At 42.2% G+C, this 13,614-nt stretch overlaps 1 protein-coding gene across 8 annotated transcripts in view; it reads left to right on the top strand.

The window, feature by feature from the left end:
• pdlim5a (PDZ and LIM domain 5a) overlaps positions 1-13,614 on the top strand; it is a 270,064-nt gene that overhangs the window by 12,990 nt on the left and 243,460 nt on the right. For all 8 annotated transcript variants that reach the window (XM_069925683.1, XM_069925688.1, XM_069925686.1 and 5 more), the window contains exon 2: positions 866-1,010. In XM_069925683.1, the coding sequence (XP_069781784.1) occupies positions 915-1,010 (96 nt within the window). In that variant the 5' untranslated portion in view covers positions 866-914. The remainder of the gene's footprint in view (positions 1-865; positions 1,011-13,614) is intronic.

Raw genomic sequence — 13,614 nt, 5'->3', positions numbered from 1 at the left:
CATTGAAGCCTTTACTATTTCACTGTTTCTGACAGTATTCATCCTGAATGAAGTTGGCAATAGTTTTCAAGACCTGTTTAGCCTATTAACATGTCCGTGACACCTTCTGAAGGATGCACCTTGAATAGGAAAGGCTCCTTTTAATGCGAGGAGTGCTGGGACCAACTTAAAATATTTGATAGACAGAACACCTGAAGGGGTGGGGGAAAGATTAAACAACTGAGACCTGCTGTTGATCTGCAACTTTGTGCGGTTAAATGTCAGGTGAGGTGAAGCACAAACTAGGATGTCACGTTTTGCAAATATTGCCTTTTCTTTCAGGAAAAATGAGACAGGGATGAGTTGACTTAAGGGATGAGCCAGTAGTCCACAATTAGAGGCTGTCGGTGGAAGTAATGTCATTGGCAATTTTAGTGGGAAATTTGGGGAAAAATCATCTCCCAGTGGGTGGTGAGAATGTGAAAATCAAAGCCACGGGAGAAATTCTGCCAAATAGTGTTAGCTTATCGTCATGTGGGCCAAAGATTACTTTGCAAGCAATCCAATTAGTCAGCACATAACAAAGTCCAGCAATGAAAGCACAATGTAGAGACAGAAAGAGAACAGAGTAAACACAACATTGTATTACTGCTGCAAGCTTTGTTCAGGAGTTTGCTTTGATCTTACAAGGGAAAGGCATTAAATGTGTTTGCATGCCATTGCAGGTTGGACCACTGTATGAATAGCCTTCTGTTGCACAATAACTGTTTATGCAATGCAAGTGAATACAACATTTTCAAGAAGTTTGATAGCTTTGTGCAGATTAAGATCAACTTTGCACATTTGTAGTGATTTGTCTGCCTGTTTTTTTTAATCACACCTGCAGCTGGTTGATTTCGACCCCGAAGAGCGTGTGTCCACGATAACGCCCAACAATGAGCAACTACACGGTGACTCTGCATGGCCCAGCTCCTTGGGGGTTCAGACTTCAAGGTGGCAAGGACTTCAACATGCCGCTGACGATCTCCAGGGTAGGCACCAATTTCTTTATCAATCTCCATCAAATCTAGGGTCAAGAACCATTGTTTTCCAACAGCCAACAAGCTCTTGAATCTCCCATTATGCTCCTAACCCTAAACACAACCCCATGGCTGTCAATTATCTGCAATGCCCAAAAGTGCTGGAGAAACTCAGCAGGTCACACAGCATCCAAAGGGTAACTAATGTTTTGGGCCTGAGCCATTCATCAAGGAATGAAGCAGACAGGCACTTAAATAAAAAGGTGGAGAGAGGAATGGTAGGGGGAAGAGTACAGGCAAGGTAGATATTGTTGGGAGGGTAGAAGAGAAAAAAGGTGAGAAGTGATAGGGGAGAGGTAGCTCTCTGAATGGAGATGGAAGGGTTATGGAGGAAAGGAGGTAGAGGGCTCTAACAATGTGTCTGCTCTATTGAAAGAGTACATTTTACATTCCTGCAACTGAATATTTATTGATCTTTTTATCCTTTTTCTCTCATGTTGCATTGTGTTCATTTAATTTCTAGCTATTTGTGGGCTTTACATTTCTGTTTAACTGCAGCAAGAAAGAATTTCAGAGCATCTAGAACATTGCAGTACAGGCCCTTCAGCCCAGTGTTATGCTGACCTATGAAAAACCACAACAACCTAATTCTTCTCCTATACCCATAAACCTCTCTTTTACTAAGATCCATGTGCCTATCTAAGAGTCCTTTGAATCTCTGTTGTACCATCCACCACCACAAGCAATGCATTTCAGACACTTGCCACTCTGTGTGTAAAAACCCTGACATCTCCCCTAAATTTTCTTTCATTCACCTTAAACAGATGTCCTCTATTGTTGCCCAGGAAAAAAGGTGCTGGCAGTGCACCTTATCTAAACCCCTTGTAATCATATACACCTTTAAATAACTGCTCATCCTTTGGGCTCATCCAGAGCCCTAGCTCTGTTAACCTTGCAATAAGCGTGACAATGAACTCTTATTTCATCTCCTGAAATCTTCACTGGTGGCTCAGGTTCCACAGACTGAGTATGCAATGGGGTGAAATGTGGTGACTAGCCATGGTAACATTCAAGAGATTCAAACTAATGACCAAGAGTTAGGAATCCATTATGCAGACTGTGAAGAGAGGGTGGCTGGAATGAGGTGAGTCTTTTAATAGGTTGGCTGCTTTTGTAAGGCACTGGGTGTTTCGGATGGACTCAGTGGAGGGGAGTGGTGTGTGTGATGGCCTGTGCCACATTCACAACTCTCTGCAGTTCCTTAGAGTGTAAAGAGATTATTGACTAGCAAGGTCCAACTTTAAGCTCGTGTGTAGTTCATTCACAAGAAGGGGTGGGTGAAGCAGAGAGGGCAGTTCTTTAGTGCTCCAAAGCTATCAGGTACCAGAGGTGGGCTGTGTTCCCACCATATATTTGCTTCATTGGAGTATTCCGATGAGATTCCCCCAAACGTAGGAAAATGGCATGCCCCACCCTTCCTCACAATCTGGGACTTTGTACCCCTATTGGGAGTCATAAAACATCAAATATTACAGCACACCACTGGCCTTTCAGCCCACAATGTTGTGCCAACCTATGTAAACCTACACCACAACAATCTAATTTTTCCTAACTTCCTTCCCATAAGTTTCTATTTTTACGACAATCCAAGCATCATGCGGCATGGGAATGGGCTCTTTGATCCACTGGATCCGTGATGATGGCCAAGTTCCCATTTTATTTTCTTTCTACATTCCCATCCACCTCCCTTGGCTTGAGCGTCACACCAGCAGGATTTTAGCCAAGCACATTAGCCTACTAATCTGCATGTCTTTGTGATGCTGGGTGAAAATGGTATACTCGGGTGGGGGGGGGGGGGGTGGGAATACTGTCAGGGAGAAGGTGCAAACTCCCTGGAAATGGTCCCTAAGGTTAAGATTGAGAAAAGAATCTCAGGGTTATATGTGATTATGTTTGTACTATGACAATAAATTTAAACTTTGAGATTTGAACCTGGTTCTCCCTGATGGCCCAACACGTTTTATTATAAAGTTAGAGCTCAATTCATCTTTTTGTTTCTGTGTAAATCTTATTAACCATCTATGCAGAATCTGATTGCAGTTCATTGGGAGTGCAGATGTTGGGAACTGTCTCAACGAGATGCCACATTACGATGGATCTCTGTTGGAGCCACTGTCTGTTGCTCAATGCATTACGCAGGCACGTTGGAATTGTATGGAAAGTCTTATGAGGCCTGTCTCGGCTATCAGACCTCTGGAACATTAGCCACTGGTGTCTCCACTGCTCTTGTGAATGACGTGTGTTCTCATCAGAGCTTGCCAAGTCTCGGGGCTCTGCCAGATTGGTTATTTGAGCCTCTCTGAATTCTTTTCCTTGTGGAGCACAGCTTTGGTCTACTTCTGGAAGAGGAATTCCTCTTCTGGATTCATTTGAAAGTTAATTTGGAGTCTGCCAAGTTGACTGATCGGTGTGGAACATAAGATTGGGCAAAGTACCTCATTGCTGTCTGACGCAAGCAGTCTGTCTTCTGAGGTGACCTTTCCTTGCTTCCTTTCTCCCAGTCATTCTACTGACTGTGACTGAATGATGTGCTAACAATAGGAGCAGGTGTTTGAGTAATCGAGCAACTCACTCTTGCATAGTGTCATTAGAACACCTCAAAGCACTTTGAAGTACTTTAGAAGTGAAGTGTGTGTTAATAATAAAAACGATTGTCTTGTTCACAGTGCCTCTAATTCTGTATAAAACAATAACTGGACAGAATTATTTGTTGTCATGTACTAAAATACAGTGGAGAAACTTTGTTTTGTGTGCCATCCAGGCATGTGGATCTCTACGTAGTAGCTGGTGGGACAAGAATAAAAACAGTGCTACAATAAAGTGCAGGCTTTGGCCTTGAAAGATAAATAAGGAGCCAACAGTATGAGGCATCATCTTTTACTAATGGGAGGTCCATTCAGGAGTCTGATAGCAGTAGGAAAGAAACTGTCCTTCAATCTGGAGGTGAGAGTTTTGAAACATATCTTCTAACTGAGGGATAGGAGGGAAGAGAATGTGACTTGGTGGGGGCGGGGGTGTGAAAGAGTCCAGCTGCACATTAGCATCTTCTGTAGGACAGCACAGCACTGGAACTGGCCCTTTGTCACATGTGTCTGTGCCCAACGTGATGTCCAATTCAAACTTAAAAACCTGCTGCTATTTAGAAGTCTCTTTCCCTAGAGTGTAGAAGAATGAGGGGAAATTTTATAGAAGTATTTAAAATTGATAGACAGAGTAAATATAGGTAGGCTTTTTCCACTAAGTGTAGGTAAGATGCAAACCAAAGGACATGTTATGAATAAAAAGGGAAAAGTTTAGGGGGAAATAAGGGGGAGCTTTCACACTGAGATTGATAAGAGTGTGGGACAAGCTGCCAGGTGAAGTGATGAATGCAGGCTCAATTTTAACATTTACTGGAATGTGGAGAGGTACATGGGTGGGAGGGGTTTATTGAGGTTTATAGAATCTTATAGAGGTTGGACAAGGCAGAAAAATGGATTGGCACAGACTAGAAGGGCTGAAGGAACCTGTGCTGTCATGTTCTATCATTCTTAAACACTATTATTGTATTTGCTTCTACCACTTCCCCTGTCAGCGGATTCCAGGCACCCAACATGTGCTTGTTTAAAATAAATAAATAGAAATGCTTGCTCCAAGCATCTTCATTAAACTACCTCCCCCTCACTTTAAACACGTAAAAAAAAATTCTGACTGTTCACTATATCCTTGTCTCTCATGATTTTGTACATAGTAAAAACAAAATGCTGCAGGAACTCAGCAGGTCAAACAGTGAACTTTATGTAGCAAAGATACATAACCAAAGATTCAGGCTTGAATGCTCCATCAAGGTATGAAAAAATGTTGGCATGCACCTGAACAAAATGGTGGGGGGGAGGAGCCTAAAGGTAGGCGGTAATAGCTGGATACGGGAGGGAGGGCACACCAGCAAGCAGGGGGAGGAGGATAGCTCTGTAAATGGAGAGGGAAGAGGGTGGAGAGAGGGAGGAAAGAAGACAAAGGGAAGGGAGGGAGAACGGAAAGCAGATTAGCAGAAACCGGAGAAGACGATGTTAATCCCATCTGGTTTTGTACTATACATGAAGATGCATGATTTGGTACACCTCTATAAGGTTGCCCCATCAGCTTCCTACACTCCAGAGAAACAACCCAAGTTTGTCCAACCTCTCCCCATAACTTGTACATCAAAACTAGGCAACATCCTGGTCAACTTTTCCAAAGCCTCCACATCCTTCCTGTAATGGGATGACCAGAATAACGCACTGTATTTCCTGAGACAGAGGGACCTGAAGGTAGAGTTAATGGAGAGGATGTTGGTTTGTCTAATTGTCTGGGCTGTGTTTACAGCACTTTGTAGTTTTAATTTCAAGGCACAGCACAGGAACAGGCTCTTCTGGCCCAGGAGCCCGTAGGCCCCAGTTGCAATGTGTTTTTACCTCTCAATCACTGTGCTTGCAGACTTTCATGTTTTACTCCGCCACCCAATAATTAAAACAAAATCTTTACACCATAGAAGTCAATTCTGGCCATTTAAACTTGTACTGCCCAATTACACCCAAATTAATGTAAAACCTCGTACGTTTTGGACGGTGGGAGGAAGCCAGAGCACCCAGAAGAAACCCACACAAAGACAGGGAGAACATCCTTGCAGATAGTGGTGTTTTGCAGACGCCGAGCCGAAGAACTGATGAGCCTCTCACCCCTCATGTAAACTGTTCTCTCTTCTGCCATCTGGTAGGAGGTACCGTAGAACACGGGGGTCCTTAATGTTCAGACTGGGCCACAGTTTTTTTTTCCCCCAAGCCATCAGACTCCTGATTTCTGATAACATGTGTGCATAGTGTAACATGGACTTTTACTGTATATATCTTAATATTTTAATGTGTTTAACTTCTATTCTAACTGATATTAATATAAATGTGCCCTGTGGTCCTGGAGAAGTACTATCTCGTATTTACCATGTGAGCATGGAATGACAATAAATGTGACTTGACTTGAACTGGCACCCTGCATGTTCGCAGCTAAGGTGAGGTGAACCCTATCCAAGGTGAACCCACACAAGGCAGCGGGACCAGACAACATATCTGGTTGGGTACTGAAGAACTGTGCAGACCAATTGACAGAGATTTTCACAGACCTCTTCAACACCTCATTGCAGCAGTCCATCGACCCTACAGATATCAAGACAGCCGCCATCATCCCTGTACACAAGAGGGCGACAATAACAGGCCTTGATGACGACTGCCCTGTGGCATTGACCTACGCCATTATGAAATGCTTCAAGTGTCTGGTGATGGAACGCTTCAAAGCATACCTTTCAGAGCCAATGGACTAATTTCAATTCCCTATTGAAGAAACCATTCACAGACAATGCTATAGCATTGTCCCTTCACTCAGTCCTGACCCACCTGGAGAGTGACGCTTTATATACCTGGCTGCTGTTTATCGACTTCAGATTGGTGTTCAATATGATCTTTCCCCAGAAGCTGTCCTCGCAGGTAATCAACATCCCTCTCTAACTAGATTCTGGACTTCCTAACGGCATGACCACGGTTTTTCTGGATTAATAGCAGAACCTTGAGTCCAGTTCACGCTACTGACCCATGACTGCATCACCAGATCCAACAGTGTCATCAAATTTGCAGGTGACCTCATCAGCAACAATAATCCGAGTCTCAACGAGGACAAGATGAAAGAGATGATCGTGGACTTTAGGACCACCCTCCACTACACATAATAATTCTGTAGTGGAGAGAGTAGAGACCACCCAAGTTCCTTGAAGTTAAAACACAATACTGGAGAAACTCAGCAGATCAAAAAGTGTTGGTTATGTATCTTTATCTTTGTTATATAAAGGATACTGTTTGATCTGCTGAGTTTCTGCCCAAAGAGCACCAAAGATTTTATGCCATTCATCAGGCACTCGTTTACTTTGTCCCATTTAATACTCGCCAATCCCAGCAAGATTTTGCCACTCACCTACAAACAAGTGGCCATTGATTTACCAACTCACTTGTTTAAAATGAGGGAGGAAAAGGGAACACTGAGAGCTGAGCTGTCATAATAAGGTGGTAACAAGTAGAGATCTTGGGTCACCTGACCAAATCTCTTTATTTCTTTTGAAGACGTCTGTGAGGTGATGCCTCAAGAAGGCATCCAGCCTCGTAAAGGGCGCCATCACCCTGCTCACAACCTCTTTTAACTGCTACCTCTGGGCAGAGATACAGAAACCTGAAGACCAGCGCCTCTAGGATAGTTTGTTTCCAACAGCTATTGGGTGCATTGATCGTGGACTGCTCTAACACCACAAGAACCCTTTCTGCACTTTGTAACATATTGTAACACTGTGGTAACTATGAATATCTACCAATCTTTTGTATTTATTATCTCTTAATTTAATATAAATTTAAATTAAATTTAGACATATAGCATGGTTATAGGACATTTCAGCCTACGATTCTGTGCTGCCCAATTTACACCTAATTAACTTACACCCTTGGTACATTTCCAACGGTGGGAGGAAACATGAGCTCCCAAGGAAAAACCCACGCAAACCTCTTACAGACAGCACAGGTCCCAATCACTGGCACTGTAACACTGTTGCGCTGACTGCTATGCCAGCTGTGCTGCCCAAATATGTACAGGGTAGTATTGTTTACAAAGTACCAGTTCAGCTGCAGCAAGTAAGATTTTTGTTATACGTCAAGTCAAAGTAAAAACACAATCCTGGAGAAATTCAGCGGGACAAACAGAATTTGCATAGCAAAGATGAATATGCGTAACCAATGTTTCGGGTTGAGCCCTGCAACAAAGTATGGAATGATCAAAAAGATGGGGGGTGGGATGGGGGAGGAGCATGGTTCCAAAGGCAGGACGTGATAGGTGGAGAAGGGTGGGAGGGCACAGTAGCAAGTAGGGGGAGGAGGGATGACTCAGTAAATAGAGAAGGAAGGGGGTGGGGAAGAGTCATGTGATGGAGTAGTGGCCAGTAGGAGAATACCAGCCCTCTCCAGAAAAGAAGAAAAAAAGTGAAGGGAAAGCAAAGCCCCAGATACACAGAACACAACAAATAAAAGATAAAGGTGTGGAGAAAAGAAAGAAAATGGCACCCAAGAAAGAAAAACCAAAAACAACGGGGAAAAAAAGGAAAGACGCCAGAAGAGAAAGGAGAAGGCCTTACCGGCACGAAAAAGCAGGGACCCGCCGTGGAAAGAGGAGCCTGCTCCCCGAGGTTAGTGGAGACCCCGCAGGGTCGCGACCTACCGACCACGGGAACTGCAAAAATGACTCATTGAGCCAAACAGAGGTGCGCAACTGCGCATGCGAACAACAAGGACAAGGAGAACACTGACGGGAGGGGGGACCAGCTGTGGAGTGAAACTACACAGCACGAACAGCTGAGGGATGCCCAACAGCAGGGCTCCCAGCTGGAAGAAAAAGAAAGCAACGGGAAAGGGAGAGATGAGAAAGAAAAACGGAAGCAGGAGGCCCAACAGATAACCAGCCCAGAAGAAGAGGACCGACATCAGTAAACCATGAAAAAAAAACCAACAAACTGAGACAAGCAGCTGAACAAGAAAGTCAGAAGAGACACATACAAGGAAGAGAAGTAGGAGACACAAATCCAAGAGCAAACACAGAAGAAGAACACCAAGCTCTGCACAGAGGAATAGAAGGTAAAATGAATGGACAGTACATAGATTTAAAAAAAAATTCAAGAACAAATTGAAGCATTAAAAGAATGGTTGACACTAGGATTTAGTGAAATGAAAAGAAAAGTGAAAAGTACAGAAGAAAAAGTGAGTAGAATAGAGCTGGTCATTACAGATGTAGGGAAAGGATTAGAAAATGTGAAAGAACGTGTAATGGCAGTAGAAATGGAAGTGAATGACTTAAAAAGAAAATTGGAAGAAAGTGACAAAAAAGTTAAAGAAACACAGGAGTTGTTAGGTCAGAAGATGGATATAATGGAAACTATAGTCGGTGAAACAATATAAAGATAGTGGGCCTAAAGGAAGATGAAGAAGGCAAAGATATGAAAGAATTTATAAAAGAATGGATCCCAAAAGTCCTGGGAATGCCAGAAATGCAGGAAGGATTGGAAATAGAAAGGGCACACAGAACATTAACTCCGAAACCACAGTCACAACAAAAACCAAGATCCGTTCCACACCTTTATATATTGGAGGAGGCAATGAATAAAATTAGAGAAGACAAAAAATCACTGGAGTACAAAGGTCAAAAATTTTTTTTCTACCCAGACATAAGTTTTGAACTCTTAAAGAAGAGGAAGGAGTTTAACACAGCAAAATCGATCCTATGGGAAAAAAGGCTATAAATATAAATTAAGATATCCAACGGTGCTTAAAATAGTTATCCCGGGGGAGCAAAACAGATTGTTCTCGGATCTGGAGAAAGCACGAGAATTTGCAAAATGCCTGCAAGACAGAAAGAGAGATGAAGAGATGTAACAAGAACGACGACAAACTACATATAAAGATGCAAAAATAATGTATAAATAAGAACTAAAGGAGGGAAGAAAAGGGAAGTAAGGGAGAAGGGAGGGAAGAGGAGGGGGTAAAAAAAAGAAAAGAGGGGGAGCTTTGTTTTAATGTGAAGATAAAAGTCTTTTCTGGAGGGGGTTGAGTGGGCGAGAATAACAGTCACTGCCAAATGAGTTGACACTTGCGAGCAGGTTCGCAGTCCGAATGGAGAGGGGAGTTGTGGTTGCCCAGCAAGGGACAAGGGGCGACTCAGAGAGGGGGAGGGACATTTGGGGTTAAGAGAATTTTAGATGTGGGAGTGGTTGAAGTATTATATGTTTTAGAAGTGTTGTCATACATTGAGTTCAAAAAAGGAAAACTGAGAAATGAAAATGGGGAAAAGGGGAAAGGTGGTGGTGAGGAAGCGGAATTGAGATGTAAACAGAGTATGAGATGGCCATATTGAACTATATGACTATAAATATTAACAGAATACATAACCAAATCAAAAGGAAGAGGCTATTAAATTTATTGAAAAAAAATAGATATAGCATTCGTGCAGGAAATGCATCTAACTGAAGTGGAACACAAGAAATTAAAGAGAGACTGGGTAGGGCACGTAACGGCAGCATCATATAATTCAAAAGCCAGAGGTGTAGCTATATTAATTAATAAAAATGCACCAATCAAAATAGAGGAGGAAATAATAGATCCAGCAGGGAGGTACGTAATGATAAAGTGTCAGATATATTCAGAATTCTGGAATTTGGTCAATATATATGCACCTAAAGGAGAGGATCAAAAGTTTATGCAAGATATTTTTTTGAAAATTGTAGATACGCAAGGGAATATATTGATAGGAGGGGACTTTAACCTTAATTTGGATTCAAAGATGGATAAAACTGGACAAAAGACTAGCAAAAAGAACAAAGTAGCCAAATTTATGGTTAAATCAATGCAGGAAATGCAATTTTTGGTATATGGAGGAGACAACACCCAAAGGAGAAGGAATATTCATATTATTCAAGTAGACATAAAACATACTCAAGGATAGACCTGTTCCTGTTGTCAGCCCATATCTAAGGGAGAGTTAGGAAAATGGAAATAAAGCTAGATTGTTAGCTGATCACTCACAGGACATCCCACCAAGAACATATAGATGGAGATTAAACTCCATGCTACTTGGGGGGCATGGCAAGATGGCGTAAGGATCAGACGTGCCTTCCAGTCCTCTCCTGACTCTATCTTATTGTTTTTTCTAGAAATGCCCGTTAAAATTCTTTAAAAGTTTAGATAATTTCAGTGCTGTTAATTTAACTTATGATGGTACAATTGGTGGAAAAGAGCAAAAAAAATCGACAACAGATCATCAAAAAACTACATTTTCCAAAAGTTCAAGTTTTGGAGCCTACCTACAGGAAAGACACCGGGACTCAGCGTGAAATGGATCCCAGGAGAGAGGTACAGTGTTCGGATGTAGATCTCTATGTTACATTGGTAGAGCCCCTTAAAGAGGGCGCCAAACAACCTTTAGAACAAAGAGTTACTCAAAGGCATTTTTCATCTGTAGAGGTGGCGCTGCAAACTGCATCTCTTGAGATACAAGAACCTATACAACTTGATGTACTGGGAGAATTTAATACATTCTTTGGCTTGGCTTCGCGGACGAAGATTTATGGAGGGGGTAAAAAGTCCACGTCAGCTGCAGGCTCGTTTGTGGCTGACAAGTCCGATGCGGGACAGGCAGACACGATTGCAGCGGTTGCAGGGGAAAATTGGTTGGTTGGGGTTGGGTGTTGGGTTTTTCCTCCTTTGCCTTTTGTCAGTGAGGTGGGCTCTGCGGTCTTCTTCAAAGGAGGTTGCTGCCCGCCAAACTGTGAGGCGCCAAGATGCACGGTTTGAGGCGTTATCAGCCCACTGGCGGTGGTCAATGTGGCAGGCACCAAGAGATTTCTTTAGGCAGTCCTTGTACCTTTTCTTTGGTGCACCTCTGTCACGGTGGCCAGTGGAGAGCTCGCCATATAACATGATCTTGGGAAGGCGATGGTCCTCCATTCTGGAGACGTGATCCATCCAGCGCAGCTGGATCTTCAGCAGCGTGGACTCGATGCTGTCGACCTCTGCCATCTTGAGTACTTCGACGTTAGGGATGTAAGCGCTCCAATGGATGTTGAGGATGGAGCGGAGACAACGCTGGTGGAAGCGTTCTAGGAGCCGTAGGTGGTGCCGGTAGAGGACCCATGATTCGGAGCCGAACAGGAGTGTGGGTATGACAACGGCTCTGTATACGCTTATCTTTGTGAGGTTTTTCAGTTGGTTGTTTTTCCAGACTCTTTTGTGTAGTCTTCCAAAGGCGCTATTTGCCTTGGCGAGTCTGTTGTCTATCTCATTGTCGATCCTTGCATCTGATGAAATGGTGCAGCCGAGATAGGTAAACTGGTTGACCGTTTTGAGTTTTGTGTGCCCGATGGAGATTATGGACTGGGGAAAACCCCGGCCAGCGTCCTCCAGTCATTGCTGGAGAGGCTGTGGCTGGGGTTTCCACACGCAGTCATACTACAAGGAAGGCAACCAGAATGAAGGAAGGAATAGAAGATCCTTTGGAGAAGAAGCAGGAATCTGTTGAGCCAAAATCTCTTCCAATTGAAAAGATTTTTGTGAATCTTGAATCTAAATTATCTTATACAATGCAGGGATTATTCAAGATTATGACTGAACTTGGTACTAGGTTTAATACTTTGGTGAAAATACATTCTCAACAGATGGCTGAGTTTGGAGCTTTTAAGCTTGAAGTGAGAGATAAATTTAATTCGTGTGAAGAAGATATAGATGAAATACGGGATCAAGTTTTTGATGTGACCAAAATGGTCGAAGACTTACAAACTCAAAATAAAAATTTGGTGAAAAAGATTGATTATTTGGAAAACCAATCCAGATGGAACAATATAAAGATTATTGGTTTGCCGGAAGGTATGGAGGGACCAGACCCAAGAAAATTTTTTACTGAATGGATTCCGCAGGTGCTGGGTCAAGAACATTTCCCGGAACATAATACTGGAACGTGCTCACAGAGCCTTGCGTAGAAGACCTATTTCAGGTCAAAGTCCAAGACCTGTTTTGGTTCGTTGCTTGAATTATTACGACAGAAAAATAATTTTACGAGTGGCTATTAGAAATGCACAACAGAGAAAATCACCCTTGATGATTCAAAATAATCGAGTTTTCTTCTATGCGGATTTGAGTCAAGAAGTTATGTTCCAACAACGGGAATTCAATCCTGTTAAAGAGTTGTTGTGGAAGAAAGGTTACAAGGCAACCTTTAGATATCCAGCTGTTTTGAAGGTTTTTCAAGATGGTTGCCAACCGAAGTTCTTGATTCTCCAAAGGAAGCTATAGCATTTGCTCAAGAGCTGCCAATTACTCAGTTTCAACAGAGACATAGTCCGCCGCGATCTCTAAGGAGACAAGAGATGGAAGAAAAGAGCCGTGCTCCAAGAAGGAATGGTTGTAATGGTGACTTGGCAGTTGGAGCTGATTAAAAGAAGAGTTGTCCTTTTTTTTAATGTTTTTTTTTTTAAAAAGGGATATTAAATAATGAGGATGTTAGTTTAAGATGAAGTGAGAGTTGGGGGAGAGAACTGGATAGGCACTATTTCCTGAAAGTCATCTGCTACGTGAGAGTTATCTCACACCCATTTTTTTTTTGGGAGTTACCGCATTGCGCGGTTTAGACGGGAGGGGCATTTTTAACCTCCTAACCGTTTTTTATTCTTTTTTTTTGTATTATTAGATTAAAGAGTGAAGGGTTTTTTTTTGTTTAAATATTAAAAAAAAGCATAAGAAAGTATTTGATTGTTTAAAAAAACTAAAAATTGATGTGGTTTTTTTGTAAAGTTTGTTCAGTAGATAAGGAATATCTGAAATTTAAATGTGAATGGGATGGATAAGTTTTTTAAATATTTTTTCTTTAACTTTAAGGTGAAAGGAGTGGTAATTCTGGTGTATATTATTTTGCTATTTTAGTTATAGAACGAAGGGAATAATGGTGAAAGTTGTAAATTGAATTGTACAATTAT

Source organism: Narcine bancroftii, chromosome 3 (assembly GCF_036971445.1).
Source record: "Narcine bancroftii isolate sNarBan1 chromosome 3, sNarBan1.hap1, whole genome shotgun sequence".
Lineage (NCBI taxonomy): Eukaryota > Metazoa > Chordata > Chondrichthyes > Torpediniformes > Narcinidae > Narcine > Narcine bancroftii.
Note: the sequence above shows the minus strand (reverse complement) of the source record. Positions and strands in the feature narration are given on the sequence as shown.